At 44.3% G+C, this 23,587-nt stretch overlaps 2 protein-coding genes across 9 annotated transcripts in view; one reads left to right on the top strand and one right to left on the bottom strand.

The window, feature by feature from the left end:
- Positions 1-15,766, bottom strand: part of RSPO4 (R-spondin 4) — a 151,879-nt gene extending 136,113 nt beyond the window's left edge. For 2 of the 8 annotated variants that reach the window (XM_037811048.1, XM_037811052.1), the window contains exons 1-2: positions 15,097-15,766; positions 6,818-7,005 (exon numbers count right to left, since the gene is read on the bottom strand). Coding sequence is in view for 1 of the 8 variants with exons in the window: in XM_037811052.1 (XP_037666980.1) it covers position 6,818 (1 nt within the window). In the remaining 7 variants the exon portion in view is untranslated. Of the gene's footprint in view, positions 1-6,817; positions 7,006-10,507; positions 10,546-15,096 lie in introns of all 8 variants that reach the window. The other 6 variants (XM_037811044.1, XM_037811051.1, XM_037811050.1 and 3 more) reach the window with 5 other exon arrangements.
- PSMF1 (proteasome inhibitor subunit 1) overlaps positions 15,344-23,587 on the top strand; it is a 55,000-nt gene continuing 46,756 nt past the window's right edge. Inside the window, exon 1 of the mRNA XM_037811042.1 lies at positions 15,344-15,633. Within this exon, the coding sequence (XP_037666970.1) occupies positions 15,505-15,633 (129 nt within the window). The 5' untranslated portion in view covers positions 15,344-15,504. The remainder of the gene's footprint in view (positions 15,634-23,587) is intronic.

Below are 23,587 nucleotides of genomic sequence, written 5' to 3'. Positions count from 1 at the left end.
CAGCATTGGCAAACTAGAACAACCCCTATCATGACTTCTAACACCACGGATTAGTTTTGCCTGTTTCTGAACTTTGTGTACATGGAATTATGCAGGATTATCTATTGTGTCTGGATTCTTTTGCCCAAAATGATGATTGGGAGATTCATCCAGGTTGTTGCATGAAGCAGAAGGTCATTCATTTCATTGTTCTTAAGTGTTCTACTGTATGAATATACTACAACGTATCATTCATTCCACTGGTGATAGACTTCTGAATTGCTTCAGTTTGGGGTTTTATTATAACCATCCTAGTGCATTTGAAGTGGAATCTCATTGTGGTTTTGATTTGCAATTCCCTAATGGCTAATGATGGTGATCATCTTTTCATGTGTTTATTGGCCATCTTTATCTCTTCTTTGGAGAAATGTCTATTCAAGTCCTATGCTCATTTTAAAATTATTTGTCTTTTTATTGAATTGTAAGGGATCTTTATATATTCTGGATACTAGACTCTTGTCATGTACATGATTGGTCAATTTTTTCTCCCCTTCTGTGACTATATTTTCACTTCACTGATAGTGTCTTTTGAAGTACAAAAGTTTTAAATTTTGATGAAGTGCAATTTACCTATTTTTTCTTTGCTTGCTGTGCTTTCAGATTCATACCTAAGAAATCATTGCCTAATCCAAGGTCATGAAGATTTATTCTTAAGTTTTCTTCTAAGAGTTTTATAGTTTTACCTATACATTTAAGTTTTTGATCCATTTTGAGTAATTTATGTATTGGTGTGAGATAGAGGTTCACCTTCAATTTTTGCATGTAGATTTTCTGGTGTCCAAGAACGAATTGTTGAAAAGACTCTTTCCCCTCACTGAATTTTCTAGGCACCCTTGTTGAAACTCAATTACTAAAAAAAATGTATGGGTTCATTCCCAGACTCTCAATTCTATTTTGTTGATCTATACATCTGTCCTTATGCCAGTACTATACAGTCTTACTTGCTATAGCTTTGTAGTAAGTTTTGAAATAGGGAAGTGTGAGTCTTTCAATGTTGTCCTTATTAAGACTGCTTTGATTATTCTGGTTTGTTTGCATTTCCTTATGAATTTTAGGAACTGCTTGTTAATTTCTGAAAAAATGCCAGCCTGGGTTTTGACAGGAGTTGCATTGAATCTGCAGATCAATTTAGGGAATATTGCCAATGTTGTCTTCCAACCCACGAACACAGGACATTCTTCCATTTATTTTCATCTGCTTCAAGTTTTGTCAGTGTTTTGTAGTTTTCAGTGTACAAGTCTTGTGCTTCTTTTGTTAAGCTTATTCCTAAGAATTTTATTTTTTTTGATGCTGTGTTGGTTTGAATGTATTATGTCCCCCAGAAAAAGCCATATTCTTTGATGCAACTTTGTGGGGCAGATGTTTTAGTGCTGATTAGATTGGAATCCTTTGAGTGCTTCCATGGAGATGTGACCCACCCAATTGTAGGTGATAACTCTGATGAGATAATTTCCAGGGAGGCGTGGCCCCACCCATTCAGGGTGGGCCTTGATTACTGGAGCAGTATATAAACTCAGACAGAAGGAGCGAGCTTGCTACAGCCAAGAGGGACACTTTGAAGAATGCACTGGAACTGAGAGAGGAGCTTCAGCTTACAGAGACATTTTGGAGATGGCCTTTGAAAGCCAACTTTTGCTCCGGAGAAGCTAAGAGAGGACAAATGCCCCAAGAGCAACTGAGAGTGACTTTCTGGAGAGAAGCTGAAGCCTAGAGAGGAAAGTCCTGGGAGAAAGCCATTTTGAAACCAGAACTCTGGAGCAGACACCAGCTACGTGCCTTCCCAGCTAACAGAGGTTTTCCGGATGCCATTGGCCATCCTCCAGTGAAGGTACTTGATTGCTGATGCGTTATCTTGGACACTTTATGACCTTAAGACTGTAACTGTGCAACAAAATAAACCCCCTTTTATAAAAGCCAATCCATTTCTGGTGTTTGGCATTCTGGCAGCATTAGCAAACTAGAACAGATGCTATTGGAAATGGAATTGTTTTCATAATTTAATTTTTGGATTGTCATTGCTAGTATATGGAAATACACTTGATTTTTGTATATCGATCTATCTGCAAGTTTGCTGAACTTATTTATTAGCTTGAGTAGCTTTTTTCTGGAATCCTTAGTTTCTCTTTATGCAAGATCATGTCATCTATAAATTGAGACAGTTTTATTTCCTTCTTTCTAATCTGTATGCCTTTATTTCTTTTTCTTGCCTAATTGCCTGGCTAGAACCTCCAGTACAATTTTGAATAGAAGTGCCAAGAGTGAACATCCTTGACTTGTTCCTGATCTTAGGAGGAAAGATTTCAGTCTTTCACCATTAAACATAATGTGAGCTGTGGGGGTTTCAAAGATGCCTTTTATCAGGTTAAGTAAGTTCCCTTCTATTCCTAGATTGTTGAGCATTTTTTTTTATCATGAAAGAGGTTTGAATTTTGTCAAATGCCTTTTCTCCTTCTCTTGAGATGATCATGTGAGTTTTTTCCCTTTATTCTATTAATATGATGCATTACATTTATTTATTTTCATATGTTGAACTACCCTAGCATTCCTGGGATAAATCTCACTTGGTCATGGTACATAGTCTTTTTTATTTTATTTTTTTTACAGTTGGCTAATTTTCTATTGAGGATCTTTGCATTTATACTCGTGAGGGGTGTTGGTCTGTAGTTTTCTTTTCTTATGATGTCCTTTGTCTCCTTTTGGTATTAGTATAAAATTGGCTTCATAAAATGAGTTGGAAAGTATTCCCTCCTATTCTATTTTTTGGAAGAGTTTGTGAAGGAATGGTATTTTCTCCTTTAAATGTTTAGTGGGATTCACCAGTAAACCCATCTGGGCCTAGGCTTTTCTTTGGAAACTTTTTGGTTGCTAATTCAATCTCTTTTCTTGTTATAGGTCTATTCATATATTCTTTTTCTTCTTCAGTCTTTCTAGGAATTTGGCTACTTCATCTAGGTTATATAATTTGTTGGCATATCTTTGTTTATAGTATTCTCTTACAATCCTTTTTATTTCTGTAAGGTAGGTAGTACTACCCCCTTTTTCATCCCCGATTTTAGAATTTGAGTCCTTTCTGTCTCTCTCCTTTGGGGACAGAAGGGCTGTTTATTATTTCATTCCTTCTGCTTGTTTTGAGTTTAGTTTCCTCTTCTTTTTCTAGTTTCTAAGGTTTCTTATGGTGGTTAGGTTATTGATTTGATAGCTTTCTTCTTTTTTTTGAATGTAGATGTTTAAGAATTGCTTTTGCGAGGTTCCATAAGTTTTGGTAAGTTGTGTTTTTGTTTTCACTTGCCTTGAAGTATTTTCTAATTTCTCTTGTGAATTCTTCTTTGACTCATTGGTTATTTAGCAGTGTATTGTTTAACTTCCACATATTTGTGAATTTCCCAAATTTCCTTCTATTATGATTTCTAATTTTATTCCATGTGGTCAGAGAAATACTTTGTATGATTTTGATCCTTTTAAATATATTGACACTTGTTGAATGACCTAGCATATGATTGATACTGGAGAATCTCCCATGTGCACTTGAGAAATAATATATGTTCTCCTAATTTGGGATGGAGTGTTTTATAGACTCTGTTAGATCTAGTTGGTTTACAATGTTGTCCAAGTCTTCTGTTTCCTTTTGATCTTCTGTCTCGTTGTTCTGTTCATTATTGAAGTGGGGTATTAAAATCTCCAACTGTTATTGTTGAATTGTCTATTTCATCCTTCAATTCTGACAGTTTTTGCTTCATGTAATTTGGTGCTCTGTTGTTAGGTGCATATATTTTTATAATTATTATATCTTCTTAATGGATTGACCCTTTATTCTTATGTTATTCTTTATTTCTAGTAACAATTTTTGTTTTAAAATCTATTTTGTCTGATATCAGTATAGCCACTCCAACTCTCTTTTGGAACATCTTTCCCCATCCTTTATCTTTCAACCCATTTATATCTTTGATTCTAATTGTGTCTCTTGTAGACAGCATATGTTTTGATCATTTTTTTTTTCAATCTGTTCTGCCAAGCTCTATCTTTTAATTAGAGTGTTTAATCCATTTCCATTTAGTGTAATTACTAATAAAATAGGATTTACATATGCTAATTTGCTACTTGTTTTCTGTGTGATTTTTGTCTTTTTTGTTTCTCTATTTATCCACTACTACCTTCTTTTGGGTTAAATAGAGATTTTCTAGTGTAACATTGTAATTCCCTTGTCATTTCTTTTACTACATATTTTTTAGTTATTTTCTTAATGGTTTCTCTGGGATTATAATTACCTCATAACTTGTAAAAATCTAGTTCAGATTAATACCAACTTAATTTCAATAGTATACAAAAAATTTACTCCTATGTAGCTCTGTTTCCTTCCCCCTCCTTTTGGCTGCTATTGTCATACAAATTAAATCTTCACACTTTGTTTGCCCATCAACACTGATGTAAAATTATTGCTTTATGCAGTTATCTTTTAAACCAGATATATAGAGAAATATATATAAAGAACTCTTACAACTCCACAATAAAAAGACAAATAACCCAATTTTAAAATGGGCAAGGGATTTGAATAGACATTTCTCCAAAGAAGAGATGAAGATGGCCAATAAATACATGAAAAGATGCTCACCATCAGTAGGCATTAGGGAAATCAAAACCATAATGAGATAGCACTCATTCACGCACACATTCATGTACATGTTTTGTACAGGAATATTCATAACAGCATTATTCATAGTAGCCAAAAAATGGGAACAACCTAAACGGCCATGAACTGATGAATGGATAAGCAAAATGTGATATAAGCATGCAATGGATGAGAGAATTTTCAGAAATTCTTATTCTGCCATTTATTCTGACGTCCCTATGTTCTAAACCTTTTGCAGATACTACCTCATTTAATCTTTACCATGATCGTGTGAGGCAGATAGTATCATTTTTATTATCTCTATTTTACAGATGAGGGATCTGAGGCAGAGAGAGGTGAAGTGACTTGCCCAGGCAGGATTCAAATGTGGAGTTTAACTCTAGGGTTCTTCTGTCACCCCAAGACTGAGGAGGAAGCACTGGCTTTGGAGTCAGAAGTCCCAGCTTTGCTGCTGTCCCATGACATGACCTTGGGCACACCATTTCCTCTTTCTGCCTCAGTTTCCCCATATGGAAAATGAAGTGGTGGGCTGGTATTAGGGGTCTCTTATTTCCTCCCAGGATTCTGGCTTTCCCCAGAGGCTAGAGTGCCCAGCAGACATCCCCTCCATGAAAGGACAAGGCCTGGACGCTGCTGCTATGAAAGGTTCCCAGTCTACTTGGGGATCCTTCTTCGTGGACAGCAGCAGCCTTCCCCAACTGCTTGGCTCCAGCCCACTTGCCCAGGGGCCTTAGGTGACTCTGGAGGAGGCGTCTGCTTGCTGGGGCTGTCACTGGTGTTGGGGTCCCTTTCCAGCTGTGCTGTGCAGCCCAGACTACCAATTCCCCTCCTGGCTCCTGGTCGAGGCCTCCTGCAGCCAAGGAGGGCCAGGCTGGGAAGGGGCCATCTCTGCTTTATCTCCTTCTTTCCTACTCCTCCTTCCTACCTCAGTCCCCTTATCCACCAAGGTCTACAGGAATCTGATTCTGTTGTCAGGTCACAGGAAAAAGGTTTTCCTTTTTTTTAAATTGTTTTTCAAGTCTTTTCTTTGACCTCCAAGGCCCTAATAATTTAGCTTCCCATTTATCTTTTTGACTTCATCATCCGCCCCTCCCCACCCCTCCCCAGACTCTAGATACACATGCCAGACACATTCCCATCTCAGGATCTGTGCACCTGCTGGTCCATCTGCCTGGCACGTCCACCTGGCTCACTCCCTCACCTCCTCAAGTCTTTGCTCAAAGGCCCCTTGTCAGTGAGGCCTACACTGGCCTCTTTAGTTAAAATGTGTCTGTCTCACTCCTGCCCTCTTTTCCCCTCCCAACTTCGCTTTCCTCCTTAGGAAAGGACTATTTAGATATGTAAGCCAATAAATCACCTTTTTGGCCCAAACCAGTTAGAGTTGAATTTTCCTTCCTTTGCAGACCGAGCATTCTTGGCCATTCTTAACCATTTATAGCTCTCAATGAGTACTTGACATCTGAATTCTCTGAAGACAAGGGTTCTTCTTTTGTACCACCAAAGGGCTTTACACAGAGCTGGGTGCACTGTAGCCCTGACCAAGGGCAGGACAACTTGCCTGGCTGCTGCAGTTGACACAGGGATGCTCTAAGATGATAGCTGCCTGCAAGACTACAGCTGGCCCATGGATGTGGCAGAGGGAAAATGCTGATTCAGATGAAGCTGTACTCTGCCCCATCCGGCCCATGCTCGCCAACTCAGGGTTTGACCCAATGATTGGGAAACATATTTTCCTTTTCCCTTGTTAAAGTCCAGCTGGTCTTGGCCCTTTCCACCAGGCGCTGTGAGCTAGGTGGAAACTATGGTGTTCTGGGTGGGGCTGATGTTTGCATGCCGGAGGCTAGACCTCATCCCTGCCGCCTCCCTGGCAGCCAGTCGCCCGGACCTGCCATGCCCACGCCACCTGCCCACTAGGCCTTTTCCAGAGCTGTGCTGGCCTGGCCGGCTCAGCAGCCATGGAGTGCCCCACAGACTGGAAGGAATGGCCGAAGATGTCATCCAGGAGGTCAGCTGAGCCAGCCCTCCTGGAGAGATGGACAGACCAAGGCCCAGAGAGAGGTAGAGATCTACCCAAGGCCACACAGGCATTCAATGAATCACATGTGCTTGAGGGACCAAACAGACCTGGGTTTTCACTCAGTTTGCACTTACTTTTAGAGTGGCCTTGGGCAACTCCCACCGCCTTTGTGAACCTCTGTTTCCTAATCAAAGGTTGTAACAGTCTCTGCTATATCTGGCTGTAAGGAGGATGAAACCAGGCAGTACACACAAACAGCAAGGTACCTAATCAGCACCATCCCTCAGCACACGGCGATCCCAGTAAGAACAGTTCTGGGGCCCTAAAAAGAGAAAGAATAAATAAATAAATAAATAAATAAATAAATAAATAAATAAATAAATAAATAAAAGAGAAAGTATACATACAGCCCATTCTAAGCACTCTACCCATGCTGGCTCATTTTGTCTGCACCACAACTTTGGGAGGTAATACAACCCATTTACAGATGAGGAAATTGAAACTCAGAAAAGTTGAGAATCTTCCCAAGGGCATCTGGTTAGAAATGGCCCCAACCAGTCTGGTTCCAGAGGCCGATCTCCAAACCAATGGACTTGGGCAAATTGCTTTGCCTCTCTGAGCCTTAATTTCCTCACTTGTAAACTGAGGGGTGATACTTAGCAATCTGTGTGAGAATTGTCTAGAAAAAACACATGGTAGGACTGAGTCCTGAGCACTGAAGGAGAACAAGGGGATTTTCACTCTCAAGGGGGTCTCACTCTCAAGGAAGCCAGACTGCTGGAATCTCAGGGCTGAAATGGGCTATAGGAAAAAACAGTGTACATCAATTATGGAAAACTGTAGCATCCCTCCCGGCTGTCTGAATCTAGCATTGTTCTTGTCTTTGGGCAATTTTGCACCTCTTTCTAAGTTGTAGGTAGCTGATAGAGGTGCAAACTCAGTCTTGTCCAGCAGAATTGGTTTCCCTTCCCATTGTGGAAAAACTTTTTTTTTTTTGTCTCTATTTATCATTCAACTCTTTACTCCTATAAATTTGTGCTTTATTTGGACTGGTTTCCCCATTGTTTAACAAGACAAATAAAATCTCTAACATGTTTGCTTTTAGACCTGTATAAAAGTCATGAGTTTATGTTTTTTCAGAAAAGTATCATTTAAAGGACCTTAGAGAGCAATGCCTGATTCTCATGGCAACAATCCCAGAAACCTCCCTCATATACCCCCTTGTTCTCCTTCAGTGCTCAGGACTCAGTCCTACCATGTGTTTTTTCTAGATAATTCTCACACAGATTGCTAAGTATCACGCCTCAGTTTACAAGTGAGGAAATTAAGGCTCAGAGAGGCAAAGCAATTTGCCCAAAGTTACACAGCAAAGCTGTCTCTCTTTTCAGAACTGTGTGTGTGTGTGTGTGTGTGTGTGTATCTTGCCTTCTTGGCCAGATTGAGTCCAGCTCTGAGTGGAGCCCAAGGAATACTTCGGAAATGATTTGGTGCTTGATGCGGGGCCAGGTGATGCTGTGGTTAAAAGAACAGGTTCCAGAGCCCATGGAGGGTTACTCACTCTCAAGGAAGCCAGACTGCTGCATTACAGTTGGTGGCATCTTTGACACCGCCAAATCCTAAAGAACAGTCCAGGCCTACATGGCAGCCCACTTCTGTCCCTTCCTATGTTTTCCACGTGGGATACTAGCCCAAGATCATACTGCTTGTAAGGGATGGAGCCAGGACTTGTATCCAGGAAGTTTGACTTGAGAGCTTGCATGCCAAAGTCTGTAAGACCTGGGTTTTTCTCAACTGCATGATTCTGGGCAAGTTACTTAACCTCTCTGAGCTACTTAATCTCTCAATAGACTAATCAAGAAAATTGAATTAGATAATGTGAACCAAGTGCCAGACACACGGTAAATATTCAATACATAGGAGCTGCTTTCAAGGCCTCATTATCTCAAATAATGAACCACCACTTATGAGCTCCTGCCATGTGCCAGGCACTGTGGACAGCACTTCATTGACATCATCTCCAGGAACCTCCCAGCAACCCTTGGGAGATACCATTGCAATCCCTATTTGACAGAGAAGAATGATTTGTTTGCCCAAAGTTGCATAGTGAGTAAGTGATAAGGCTGAGATGTAAACCCAGGTTGTCTGACCCCAAGATCTAGACACTTTTCCACTCCGCATTCATTAATGTATTCATTCATGCAACAAATATTTATGGGGGTAGGGGTGGGGGTGGTAACGGGAGGGCAGGGTGGAGGGCAGAGTCTATGAAAGGATGGATGCAAAGATGTCTGCTGAGGGAAATGGGGGATGTGGGAAGGAGAGAGGCTTCCGAAACGAGCAGAGCAGACCCTCTGTGCCCCTTGGGACTCTGGTTCTCTGAGGGTTGAGTTTCCCTGAGGTCAGTGATACCGAGAGCTGAACAAAGCTTGAAGATGCTGACCGCACTGCAGACAGAGACTGCTGGAGGGCTCCCAGTCCAGGGTGCCCCTGCACCACCTGATGGAGTGAGTCAGGGTAGAGCAGAAATGCACCTCGCCCAGCCAGGCTGCCCAATGTAGGCATTTGGGTGGGGCCGGGCGCCCTCTTGTGGCCTCCCTTGGCTCTGCATGGGCCCTCCATGAGCTCCTGCAGATGGAGTCTTCTTATGCCTAGATCTTTCTGTCCCCAGCCTGCACCCTTTTGTCTACAGCCAGCCCTTCCTACCCGCAGCTGAGGTCTGAAAAACTGTCCTCAGTTTTGGTTCTCTCGCCTCCTCCAAGTAGACAGGCACAGCCATGTGGTGGCAGATCTCCCTAATCTCTTCCTGTTGAATGTGGAGCAACTAGGAGTCCACAGCTGGTGGACGTAAAATGGTACAGGCACTCTGGAAAATGGTTTGGCAGCTTCTTTTAAGCATATACTACTATCAAATGTTCCAGCAATTCCACTTGTAGGGATTTACCCAGGACTAATGAAAGCATATGTCCACACCAAGACCTGTGCATGCATGTTTATTACAGCTTTATTCATAATAATCCCAAACTGGAAATAACCCAAATGTCCATCAGTACGGGAATGGATAAACTGTGGTGCATGCACACAATGAAATATTACTCAGAAATAAAAAGGAAGGTACTGATACACACAACAACCGATGAATCTCAGGCACAGCAATGAGTGAAAAGAGCTAGATACAAGAGTACCTATTTTATGTGTCAGCCATGGAGGGGTGCCTTGCATCTCCCTTCAGCAAAGAAATTGCCCATCAGCTATGAGGAGTGCAGTTAGCTAACAGCCTCCAGTTGTAGCAGCTTTGTGATACAGCTGAAGCCATGAGTTTCACAGGCAGCTCACTGGTGACTGAGCATATAGGGAGAGCTAAGGGAAATCTTAGAATTCCCTATAGGAAATCTTTGCACTGGAGTTTCCCACTCACTGGGCTGGCTGAGACTTTCTCAGAAATGCACCCAAGTCTGAGGCTCTGCCTGTCCATTCCTCTTTCCTTCCCTTTGTTATAGACTGAATCATGTCCCCACAAAGACACATTCAAGTCCTCACTCCAGTCCTTTGGATGTGAGCTCTTTCATAAACAGGATCTTTGAAGATGCTATTAGTTAAGGTGAAGCCAAACAGAATCAGGGTGGGCCTTGGTACAATATGACTGGAGTCCTCAAAAGCAGAGGACATTTGGACACAGGGAGGAGGAGGAGACAGATGGGGAGGGAGACAGCCATGGGAGGAAGGCAGAGATTGAGTGGTAATTGCCAGTGAAGGATGAAGGCAGATTGAGTGACGCCTGCCAGCGAGCCACCACCAGAACATCACTGACTTCAGAGAAAACGTACCTGCCATCACGTGGACTTTCGACTGCTAGCTTTCCAAACTGTGAAACAATAAATTCTGGTTACTTAAGCCAAGTAGTCTGTGGCACTTTGTTACAGCAGCCCTGGCAAACTAAGACCCCCTTTTCTTTCAGAGGTGTCAGACCTGCATGCTGCGGTGGCGCTTCTTCCACCTGCTCCTGCTTCCTCTCCCCTTTACGTTCACAAGCCTAAGCCCTGATAAATCTGCTTGCTCCATCCGGGCATCTGCTTCACAGGGCCCCCGACTGGCATATACATTTCAACTGCAAGAAATTCTAAGAGAGGCAAAATTCATCTATAGAGCCAGAAAACAGTTTAGTGGTGGCCTGGGCCCAGACATCGGAGAGATTAACTGTAAAGGGACCTGACGACACTTTTGGAGTGAAGGAAATATTCTATATCGTGATTGTCATGATGAGTCCCCAGGTTTATACATTTGTCAAAATTCACCAAAGTGTACAATGAAAATGGATGCATATCATTGTTTATAAATTATACTTCAGTAAAGATTATTTTGTAAAAATCCCTTCCTTCTGGAAATACCTAGAGGGTACTTTGGTTACGTGACTCTGTGCATTTGTCAAAACTCACAGAGCTATACATTAAAGAGGGGAAAAATTAAGGTGTGTAATTTATACCTTAATAAAAAGAAAAGAAAAGAAAAAAAGAGTGAATCAGAAAGCAACAATTTTTACGGATTATCATGTGATTATTACTGAAAATAATTTTGTCATCTAGACAGGGGAGTATTAAAAAGTTATCTGCTCTGGGTGTCAAGTTGGCTGGGCACCCCACTGACAAGGGGAGTGGGAAGTCTCGAGTGCCAGTTAGCCACTTGGGGGTAGCAGAGACAGTATTAGTCACCAGGGCTTCCCAGAGGAAGTAAGGGGGCCAGGCTGATAGGCTGAAGGGGAGGAAGGATCCCCACCTCAGCAGCCCTCTGGGCCCTGCCCCCCAGCTCTCCTCTTCACAATTTCCAGGGAGACAGGTTGGAATTCCCACATTGCTGTCACTTGGCAACCAGGAACTGGTGGCTGTAACCCCCTCCCAAGTCCCTTCCAGCATCCTGGGCCCTTGTCTCTGACATGGCCTCTGCACTGCCTAAATAGGGGGTCCCAGCAGGGGAGGCACCTTCCACCTGCTTCCATTAGCAGCCACTCACAGGCCTCACAGGGCAGACTGAGACTCCTGCTGATGTAGGTAAGTCCACAGAAGGGGCTGGATGGACCACGGCTGGTTCCCAACTCCGTCCCCAAGGGATCCTCCCATCTATTGAAGATCCTGGGGCCCAGGGTGGACAGGACAGGAGCCTGGCACTTAGGTGAACTCATAGACTGGCATAGGAGAAGGAGCTCACCTCATTCCCTCTCTACACAGATGCCGTTGCCTGCCCGGTACTGGCTGCTGGGTCACAGACTTGGCTAAGGCATGGTTCGCCCTGACTGGGGGCACAGCAGACGCTACAGTGCCCCAACTCATCCCTCAGCAGTCACCCTAAGAACCAATGGCCACTTTCTGTGAACTCTGCAGCTCTTTGCCTGAGGATGTTTCATATCCCCAGAGACAGCCCTCAACCTGCGGCTGACAGGGAATGGGTGAAAAAAAGCCCCTCAGATGAGAGAACGCTGAACTAGGTGCCACAGCCACAGTTCCCTGAGGGAACTAAGCTCCCATTGCCCCTGGAGGCAAGTGGTTTGAGCACGCACCCTCTCTTGGCTGCTTCCCCTTCCCAGTCTGGCTTCCCTGCTCCCCTATTGGTATTTTCTGGAATCAGCTCCCAAATAAACTACTTGTACTCACATCCTTGTCTCAGCATCGGCTTCTGAGGGGACCCAGAATGAGACAAGGAGGCTGGTGTATAACAGAACAAGAGTCTGCGCGATGCACGCTATGACCATCTGTACACAAAGTGCTGGCATACCAGTGTGGGAGCCGTCTGCCCAGGTGCAGGCAATAAGGGGGGACCTTGACTGTAGATAATTTAAAAGTAATAATAAAACTGACCAAAATTTGGTTTGCTTTTTATCATCACTATGAACCAGTGATTATAAAAACTCTTGGTGATAAAAATCTGCCCCCCACAGAGGCATACAGCTCTCACTGCCCCATGCCCACCCCTTGGCACCCCACTGATGCAGAGGGCACTTGAAAAGAGAATAACTAATTGTGGGCAGAGAGCTGAGGGATGGCCTCTGTGAAAGGGCAGCCCTGACCCTCTAATCACAGTACTCGCTGCATCTCACAGCTCCACGACTTTGCACGTGCTATTCCCTCCTACTGGAACACCTTCTGTCCCTCGATCCACTCCCCATCTTCCAGCAAGGTTCAGGACAGATGGGTATCTCTTCCTTCAAGCAGCCCTCCCTGATTTCAGGCCTGTTGGATGCTTCCCCTCAGCTTGCACAGTACCGAGTGCCCCTCTGTCACGACAGTTTCTACACTGTTACCTTTTTAATTTTTCCCCACTACCCAAGGAAGTCCATGGGGGGGAACTGTTATTTGTTCATCTGGGCCTGGCTCACAGTAGGCACTTAGGAAAAGGCTGCTGCTGGTGCTGCCTGTGGTGGACATAGTCCTATGGATGCATGGCTAGGTGAGAGGAGAATGAGCTGGGTTTCAGCCCTCCCCCCTCCCTCTTTCCCTCAGCCAGGCACCTTGGTGCAGTACACAGCCTGCACCACTGTCCATGGTAGCCCATCTATGGAGGTTTACTGAATGAATGAATCCGTGGAAATTTGCCATAACTGGGGAAGGAGATTGCAGGCAGAAGTGACAGTGCAAGCAAAACCAGGGAAGCCTTGGAGCATAGGGCCTCTTGGAGGACAGGGCAAATAGCTTTATGCTCACATGGTGCATATCAGAGAAGAGTTCGTGACCCCTAGCCTCAGCATCACCCAGGGTATAGTCAACATACCTGAGCCCCACCTCAGACCTTCCCAGCCAGAATCTCGGCAGATGAACTCAAGAATCTGAGTTATTAGTGAGCTCCCCAAAGGAGTCCCAGAAACAAAATTTGGAGAGGCCAACTGACAAAGTGAGTTGTGGACTGCAAACGGGTGAGACTGGCCTGATTCAGTTGGGCTCATGCCAAGAATTCATTCATTCAGCACTCATTCATTCATTCATTCTATTCATTAAGTACATTTTGAGCTCAGAAGGCAGTCAGATTCAGCTGTGAACAAGATGAACATGGTCCCTGCTCTCTTGTCCCTGTGTAATGGGGAGACCCTAATTAAATAAACAAGCAAACAAATACCTAATATAGTATCTGGTTATGATAAATGTATTGCAGAAAGAAAGTCGGGTGAGGAGTTAAAGAGTGGAGAAGGTTATTTTCTATAGGTCAAGAAAGACCTTTGCTGAGGCAGGTAGGAGGTGAGGGAAGGTGCCACTTGCTATGAAGCAGCAAACTATGCAGATGTTTGAGGAAAGAGCATTCCAGGCAGACAGAAGAGTACATATGCAAAGGCCTGGAGAATAGAACAGGTAGAAGAGGGAAGCTGGTTAGGAAGCCAGGCAATTGGCCATTTGTGCCATGCTGGAGGATCAGACCAGAATGGAGGCAGTGAGGGTGGTGGGAAGTGGTCAGATTCAGACTATATTTTGAGGGTACAGATGTCTAGCTTTGCTGTTGGACCAGATATGAGTGTGACAGAAGGAAGGGAGCCAGGTTTATTGCAGCCTGGGATTGCAGAGGATGAGTGGACAGTGGGAACAGATGGGGTCTAAGAGGTACCAGGCTGTGAGAAGACCACTGCAGCTTCCTGCAGACGATGGAGAGAACTTGTCTTTTCCTTTGCATGTGATGGGAGCCCTGGTATTGAGCAGAGGAGGCACATGAGCTGATTTGGGTTCTAACAGAATCTCTTTGGCTGTAGACTGGAGAACAGACGGTAGTGGGACGGAGGGAGTGAGGCCAGAGCAGAAGCTAACAGTCATCCAAGTAAGAAATGATGGTGGCTTACAGCAAGGGACTGACTGGGACAGGGAAACTAAATTTATTTCAGTAAAAACAGTAAGTGGAATTCAATAAAATTGTGAAGAAAATATGAAGTGGTAAAAATCACGAAGGCAAAGAAAATATCAAAATTTGGAAACCCTCGTATAGCGGTTCAGGATTTCTAGCTCCGAGGAGAGCAGCTGGATTCTCTTTGGGATGTGGATTCAACTCTCTTAGCTGGTTTTGTCACCTGCAAAATGGAAATACCGTCTGCAAAATATGGAACAAAACTAGTAGAATTGTTAAGAGGATGATGCAAAGGTTTTTGGCACAGGCTCTAGCACACAGTAAACGCTCAATAAATATTATCGTAGCAGCAGACTGCTAGGTTCCAGTACCGTCGCTGCCACTCACTTACTGGCTGTGTCACTTTGGTCAAATTATCAATCTGTGCCCCAGTTCCCTCATCTATCATTAATACCAACCTCATAGGGTTGGGTTGTGAAGATTAAATAAATGAATACAAGTTAAGGCATTTAGAATAATGTGGCAGGTAGAAAGCAAGCACTGCTCACGTGTCAATTACTATTATAAACAGATTTAAGCCGTATTTCCTAACCTCTACTCCTACCTGGCATACGCCTACCCATTTTGAGGATACGAAGTCTGTGGTTCAGTGCAAGGAAGCCTCTCCTCGCCCCACAAGTAATGGTCCTGCCTGGGGCCCGGAAATGGGGATCCCAGGGAGGAAGGGCCGCCGCCCCCAGGGCCCGACCCCGCGCCGCCTGGGCGCTGGCTGGCGGAACCTTAAGCGTAGCTCTCGCGTTTCCAGCCGGGCGCGCGCTCGCGCTGCTTCGCCGGCGCTTGGAGCTACTTCCGGGGGCTGCGCTCCGGCCCCGGGAGGCTCCATTTCTGCTGCAGGTGGAGGCGGGGCTGGAACGAGTTAAGGAGCGAAGCTCAGCATCCTTTCGCAGAGGGCTGCGCCAGCTCACCGCAGTCTTGTCCTTCCTTCTCCCGCCCGCAGAAGCCGCCGGCGCCCATGGCGGGCCTGGAGGTGCTGTTCGCGTCGGTGGCGCCGGCCATCACCTGCGCGCAGGACGCGATCATCTGCTTCCTGCACTGGGAGGTGGTGACGCACGGCTACTACGGCCTGGGTGTCGGCGACCAGGTACGCCGCGGAGCCGACCCGGGGCCAGGGTGGAGGGGAGGCTCTCTTCTGCCCAAACCCGGAGGACTGGAGGTCGGGGCCAGAGAGCCTGACACCTCCCTCCCCAAGTCCGGGACGTGGGGCTTTTGACGCCTTTGGGATAGCCTGCGGGCGGGAAGATCCTCAACTGTCCAGCCCAGTGACCTTTGCAACAACAGCTGACACAATATTATTTGTTAACTCAAGGGCAGAATTTCCCTTCAGCACAGCCTGGCAGCACTTCATGCCAGGATTGTGTGGCCCTGGCACTGAGACTTAGGGCATAGCTCCCATGAGCACACCTCGTCTATCTGAACTCTCAGCTCCTTACCACCATCCTAGAGGGTTGGGGAGGGCGAGCACTGTACACACAAGCCCTTGTACTGGACTCGAGCTTCCAACAGACATCTGGGTTCAGGCACCGGTGTGGGGAAGCCTTTTATCTAGTTATCTCCAGCTCAGGGAGCTCACACACCCTTCACCCTTCACTGGAGGGCCCAGTGCAGCCCACTCGCAGCATTCATCAGCAGCTCAGGCTCTGGGAAGCAACACATACCCCTGCCATCCCAGCCCACCCCCATACACTCATACACCCTGGGTATGAGGGCTGAGTGAGTTTTCCTCCACCACAGTTGTCCCTACAGGGCCAGCTCCTTCTCTACCATCCCCAGCCCCTGCCCCTCACAGCTGGGGGCTTTGTTGTCATCCTCACAGAGTCCTAAGACTGCTGGGCCTACTGTACCTCACTAATTCTTTGATCCGTCATTCTCCCATCCTCCCTGTCCCTTCCTTGTGACTGTCACTCTCTACATCATCCCACACATTAGCTTCCTGGGATAATTGGGCCTGACACCCTTACTGCCCGTTCATTTTCCATCTACTCTAATAGAGAAAACATACTTGAGCCACACTCCCTACATACACACACTTGGGCACTGCCCCTCACTTTCACCCACCTGGCACTCTCAGAACCAAGATTATTTCAGAGGAGCGGGCCATCCCCTCTCTTTTGCCTTGCAGTGAGATTTTAACCTTCCTTTCATTTCTGACTGCTTCACTTCTCAAACCCATAACTCTGTTTTAGCTTCTCAGATACACATTCAGAGTCTTGACACATTCCTCTCCTGACACAGAGCTTTAGGGATTCCCCCACACATTGTAAGCACTTAGAGCCAGCCCTGTCCCCATGTCCCCATTCCTCTGTCTCCTACAACCTGGGACCAAGACCACCATATTTCTCTCTCATTTTGCCTGCTACTGGTAGGAATTAGAGCACAAGAACTGTCGTGGATTTCTGGCTCTTCCTTTGCAGACCTCAAGTATTTCACTGAGACCCCAGATATATACTCAGCAGCCCCCATCCACACCTCCAGGCTCACGCAGACACATTTCATATCCCTCACAGGACTGGAGATGAGGCGGGAAAAGAAGGGCCAGCCTTTTACGTACACCTGGAAGCAGGAACCATCTCCTCTTCCCAGATGCATCCATCTGTTTCCTTTCTGTTCACCCTGCACTTTGATCCACTTAACCTGCCTTTTGCCATTTCAGACCTTGGGACCAGGTAGAGGCATGGCCCCCTCTCACAAGGGTCAATCTCCCCTTCCGTATGCATAGCCCCCCAACAGAAACCTTGTGTCTCCTCACTTGCCCCACTCCAGCTTTCTAATCTCTGCCTTGCCCCAGTCATTTCATTTCAACTTTCCCTGGACATACACTATACTCAGTGCTTGGGGCAGTGGGTCTGGGGAGTGAAGTAAGACTTGGTCCGGTCCTCGGAGTTTCCCCTTGGCCCTCAGCTCCCTCCCTCCTTGTCTGTCCTTTAGACTAAACAGATCTGCCCTGCTCTCTGCCCTTTATTTACTCCCAGCTGGCTACTTCTACTCTGACACAGTCAGAACCCTTCCCCTGCCCCCTCCCTCTCAGTGCCCAGCCTTCCCCTCCAGGACCAGGACCTTGTTACAGAGGGCCTTCCAGTTGCCTTCTTTCTCATAGATACACATCAATACTGCAGATCCGCTTCCACCACTCTCACCTCACACTTCCTGTCGTTAACTCTGTGTCATTTTGACAATTTAGGGACATCAGCTTAGATAGGTTGTTGCTTTCAGCTGCCATCATCCTCTTGCTATATACTCTAAGCCCCCAGATCTTCAGGCGAAATGTGCGGAAAGAAGGTCTTATTTGGAAAAAGGGGGGGTGGATGGGCGTCCTTGACTTATTCACAAAGGCCCATCCCATTCCATTCTGTTCTTGGTGTTGTAAGTTGAGTTCCTGCAGGCCAGGAAAAAAATGTTTTCTCCAGACACCTTTGGGCAGGCCAGGGAGCCTGGGGAGTGAGAGTTTTGGAGGGCATTGCCTACTGTCCCTCTGTCTACCTCTGAGGAGCATTTGGACTGCAAACTGGAGGGCCATGTATTTTTGCTTCTCTCTGCCTCAGGGGTTGGTATCTGTCTTTTCTCCTTATGTGCCTTGGGGCTCAGTTTGCATTTGTACTCTCACTTCTGCTGAGTCTCCTTTCATTTTGAAGAGAAGCCATTTGGGGAAACATCTTTCCTGTTAGTTTAAGAAGGGGGTTGATTTTCTGGCCTGGGGGCAGCAGACTAAGCTGAGACCAAACTCAGAAGGTGTTTGTGTTGCCTCTCTAGCCATCTCCAGCTCCCCACCCACTTTTCGGGTGATAAGAGGGGGAGAAAGGTCCCAAGAGTGTGTACTTGACTTTATCGTTTACTGACAGTTAAATAGAAAACTAAATTGTCTGTATTTCTCATTGGTTTTGTCCCCTCCGGTATGGGGGAATTGTGTATGTAAAACTTGATTAGAATAACAGAGCCACTGACTTCAACAAAAATCCAGTATAGGAAGTAGCATTTCCACTCCTTGTAAGAGCTTTACATCTGTGTTAAGTAGTTCAGGTGGCAAGGGAAGAGAGACTGCCATAGACTTAAAGTTAGAGAATATTATTTTCTGTTGTAAGAATCTAAGGATTATGATAAAGAGAAAATGCCCAAAATGATCTCTGTGTGAGTTGCTTTGGGTGCAGTTCTGCCCAGAGGCACTGGAGTGAACTCTTGGCCATTAAATAATGCTTCTAGCCTCAGGATTTTTTTGGGCCAGTCTGGTGGACCTGGTTGGGAATAACTGTTCTCCTGTCATAGCCTGGGCAGCCAAGAGCTCTAAATTCCAAATCCAGCTCTGCACCTGACTTGCTGTGACCTTGAGCAATTCTCAGCCCCACTCAGGCCTTCGATTTTTGCTTGCAAGGGAGTTAAAAACAAGACCATGCACTTTGGCTACTTTCCAACTGTAGCATTCTGGGAGGCCTGAGATTTGATATCAGAGCCTAGAGGCAGTTGAATGCCATGTATGGCCTGATATCACCAGGGTCAGTTCCTCTTGGTGCCGCCTCTGTTTTCTCCATGTCAGGGCAGCCCTTGCCCAGCTTCAGGATTCCCTCTGACCCTGGAGGTGATGGGGTGGTGAGCAGACCAAATTATCCACATTCCAAGACAGAATACTGGTGAAATGAATGCTGTACATGGGAAGTTGTAATAGAAATTAAAAGACCCTTGACAGAACAAAGACAAGGCATGTTATCAAAATCCTGGCTTCCAAAGTAAACCTTAAATCCACAGTACTAACCATGTTACAGGAAATGTACTCTGTATTGGGAGGTAGGCGGGGGAGTGGTATTTTCTCTTTCCCAGTTGAGTGGCTTGATAAGTTTCACTTCTGTTTCTCTGGAGAAACGAGTCATTCTCCTTGTTTCTCCACTTCAGGCCAGTGAGTTTCCTTTTCATCCAGCCAGATTTTAAACCATGCCAGTTGCACTACCCTGAATTTTATTTGGGACCACTTCGTCCAGGTGGACTCCTGAGCACCAGGGCTGCCCAAGGAGGACAAGCTCACACTTCTCAGGTCGTGGCCTCCCAATGTCCTTGGTCTGGGTAGGGTCCCGCATTGCTGGACCTTTAACCTTATTAATCTCGAGTCCCACTCCTCTTCCACTGTGGGCACCCACTCACGGATGCAGGTCTTCCCAGTCCACGTACTCAATGAATTTAACTCTATAAATGTGTTTCCATAAAAAAAAGGTAATGTTTTCTTGGGTGTTAAAATTTTTTTATATGAATGGGCTGGACTGAAAACCTCATTTTTTTCTAGACTTTTCTTTAAATTATATTTTTTACCTTTATCTATAATACTACAGCTAGATCTAGTTCATTCCTTCTGACTGCTATCTAGTATTCCACCGTAAGCTAGTTTGCATTTTACTTCCACTTAGGCTGTCCCAGACAGTGCTGCGATGAAAAGCTCTTGCTGTGGCCTGTGTGCAGGGGTTTCTTCCAGGAGTGAGGATTGTTGAGTCTTGGGTGTTGGCTCACTAATTGCACTAAGTACTGCCACACTGCTTTCCAAAGGGCCATATGAATTTAAGCACCTACCAGCAGTGCTGGTGGTTCCTATTTTCCCTACATCCATGCAGGCACCTGGCAAAAAAATAGAGACATAAGTAATACTAGTTTGCTGGGGATAGCCTGGTATCCCATTTTTACCTGCACTTCTCTGATTGCTAGTAAAGTTGACATCCCTTTATACACTTGTTTAGTCAGTCATCTTTTTGCCAGTTTTTCAAGTTAGTTCCCAATTTTTTATTGCTAATTTTCTAGGTATTCCCTTTATATGCTGCATATGAATTCTTTTCATTTGCAACCATGGCAAATATTTCTTTCTAGCCTGTGGCACACATCTTAACTTTGTCCATAGTGTTTGTTGTTGAACAGAAACTTTAAATTATGAATAGACTCAAAGGCATCATATTTTTCCTTTATGGGTCTTGTTTAAGAAATCCTTCCCCACCTGAAAATCACTCTATTAGTTTTCATGTTTATTTTTTTCACCCTAGAACTATTTCTCAAACTTTAGTGTGTAAAGAAAAGCCTGAGGATTATTTGAAGAGAAAATAAAAAAAGAAAGGAGCACAACTCACAATAAGATGCATTTTACACCCACCAGGTTGGCAAAAATTTAAAAGTTGAACGGTAGCAACATTGCTGAGGATGTGTAGCAGTAGGAGCTCTTATGCATTCCTGGCAAGAGTGTAAATTAGTACTCCTTTGTAAAACAATTGGACTTTATCTTATAAGTTAACAGTTCTTCCCTCAAACATGCTCTAGACATTCATCCACATGTCTATCAGGACACACATACAAGAATGTTCTTGGCAACGCTGTTCATAATAACAAAACAGAAAAACTGGAAACTCCCTAAATATCCATCAACAAGTAAATGTATAAACTTCAGCATATTCATGTAAGGGAACTGTATATAGCTGTGAGTGAATGAACTAGAGTTAAGTGAATTGATATAGATGAATCTCAAAAAGTGCAAATGATAAAAGGTAAGTGGCAGAGGTGATACCATTTATATCAAATTCAGAAACAGTGGAAACAATATGTTTTTAAGGTTGCACATAAGGAAAAGTAAGGAAATATTTTAGAATACAGACTAGTGGTTCCCCCTGAGGGGAGGGAGGGAGGTTCACTGAGGCGTGCTACTCTGGGTGCTCGCAGAATTGGTGATGTTCTGTTTCTTAAGTTGGTGGTAGGCACACAGCTGTCTGTTTTATAATCCTTTTTATCTTCTGCTTATGCTGTGGTTTGTGTGTGTATGATAATTTGTTCGAAATTTTTATTAAACCACTGCAGTCAGTCAGGTAGACGTCATCTGTATATTTAATAAATACCTGCATAATCTTATTGTAGATGGCCCAGTGTTTAAACTTAAAAAACACAGCCTTAGAATTTCACAGTGTCCTTTGAGATGATTGGCCTGGTTCTCGACAAGGGGACAGACGGGAGATGATTATAAAACCAAGGCTGCACCAACTCAGTTGGAGAAAATATTTGGAAACCATGTCTCTGATAAGAGACTGATATCCAGCATATATAAAGAAATCCCACAACTCAACAACAATAGTACAAACAGCCCAATTATAAAATGGGCAAAAGATATGAAAAGACGTTTTTCTGAAGAAGAAACACAAACGGCTAAAAAACACATGAAAAATGTTTATTTTCACTAGCTATTAGGGAAATGCAAATCAAAACCACAATGAGATACCATCTCACACCATTAAGAATGGCTGCCATTAAACAAACAGGTAACAGTAAATGCTGGAGAGGAGGTAGAGAAATTGAAACACTTATTCATTGCTGTTGGGAATGTATATTGGTACAGCTGCTGTAGAAGACAGTTTGGTGGTTTCTCAGAAAACTAGGTATCAAATTACCTATGATCCAGCAATTCCACTAGAAGATCTGAAAGCAGTGACCTGAATAGACATTTGTACACTGATGTTCATAGTGGCATTGTTCACAATTGCCAAGAGATGGAAACAGTCCAAGTGTCCTTCAACTGATGAGTGGATAAACAAAATGTATATATATACTGTGCCAGTTTGTATATATTATGTCCCCCAGAAAAAAGCCATATTCTTTAATACAGTCTTGTTGTGGCAGATTGATTAATCTTTTTGATTAGGGTGTAACCTCTTGATTGAATGTTTATATGGAGATTTGACCCTGCCCATTCAGGGTAGGTCTTGATTAGTTTACTGGAGACCTTTAAAGGGAGCTCACACAGAGAGCAGCTGAGAGAGACTTTTGGAGAGATGGTTGCTGATGCTTTGAGATACTAGCCCAAAGTTTGCTCCAGAGAAGCTAAGAGAGGACAAAATGCCCCAGGAAGAGCTGAGAGAAATTTTTGGAGAGATGCTTGGGAGCTGACACTTGGAGATGCTTGGAGATGCAGACAGAAGGACGTTTGGAGACGCTAAGCAAAGAGATGAAGCCCAGAGTTTGCCCTGGAGAAGCTAAGAGAGGACCCCCAGATGCTTAGAGAGGAACGCCCCAGGAGAACCAAGGAGAAAGCTAGAGAGAAGCTAAGAAAGACAAGACCAGACACATTGGGAGAACGCCATCTTGAAATGCAACGCAGGAGCAAAGAAATGGTAGATGTCAGCCACATGCCTTCCCAGCTGACAGAGGTGTTCCGGACACCATCGGCCATCCTCTTTTGATGCCTTAGGTTGGACACTTTTATGGCCTTAGGACTGTAAATTTGTAACCAAATAAACCCTCTTTATAAAAGCCAATCCTTTTCTGGTATTTTGCATAATGGCAGCATTAGCAAACCGAAACACATACGATGGAATACTAGGCAGCAGTAACAAGGAACAAGGTCCTAAAACATATGGCAACATGGATGAACTTTGAAGATACAGTGCTGAGTGAAATAAGTCAGACACAAAAGGAGAGATATTGTATGTTACCACTACCATGAAGTTCCTGAACAATGTAAAATCAATGTCTCATAATGTAGAATATTAGGGACCTAGTGATAGACAGAAGCTAGTTCAGGGGGAATGATAATCTAATATGTTCAGATATATTAATGATGGTGAACTCAAAGGTATGGGAATGGATAGGGGTAATGATTGTTTGTTAATGGGACTATAAGTGTCAGAGCTGTATTGAAGGCAAATAGGATTGAAAGGGTTGTTTAAAGGCATATATCCCATAGATAAGCACTACAAATAGAGATAGGTGTTTGCATGATATACTTCTAAGGTATGACACTGGTACAGAGAGTTGACGACAGAATGCTATATGGAGAAAATCTACCTATTGCATACTAGGGACTATAATTAATAGGAATACCTTACTAGTACCACACAAATACTGGGGACAAATAATTAAGTGCTGAAAAGATCTATGGTGTGTTTTGAGACATGAGAATTGTTTAAAATGGAGAGTGATGATTGTAGAACTAAGGATGGTAATGTGAGATATGGATGCATTATTATGGACATAACATATGTTATGTGAACTTAGGGATCTCCTACTTTTTTTTTTTTATTCACAGGTTTTTTTGT

The sequence above is a fragment of the Choloepus didactylus genome, chromosome 19 (genome assembly GCF_015220235.1).
Source record: "Choloepus didactylus isolate mChoDid1 chromosome 19, mChoDid1.pri, whole genome shotgun sequence".
NCBI lineage: Eukaryota > Metazoa > Chordata > Mammalia > Pilosa > Megalonychidae > Choloepus > Choloepus didactylus.
This window is presented reverse-complemented; position numbering and strand designations above follow the sequence as displayed.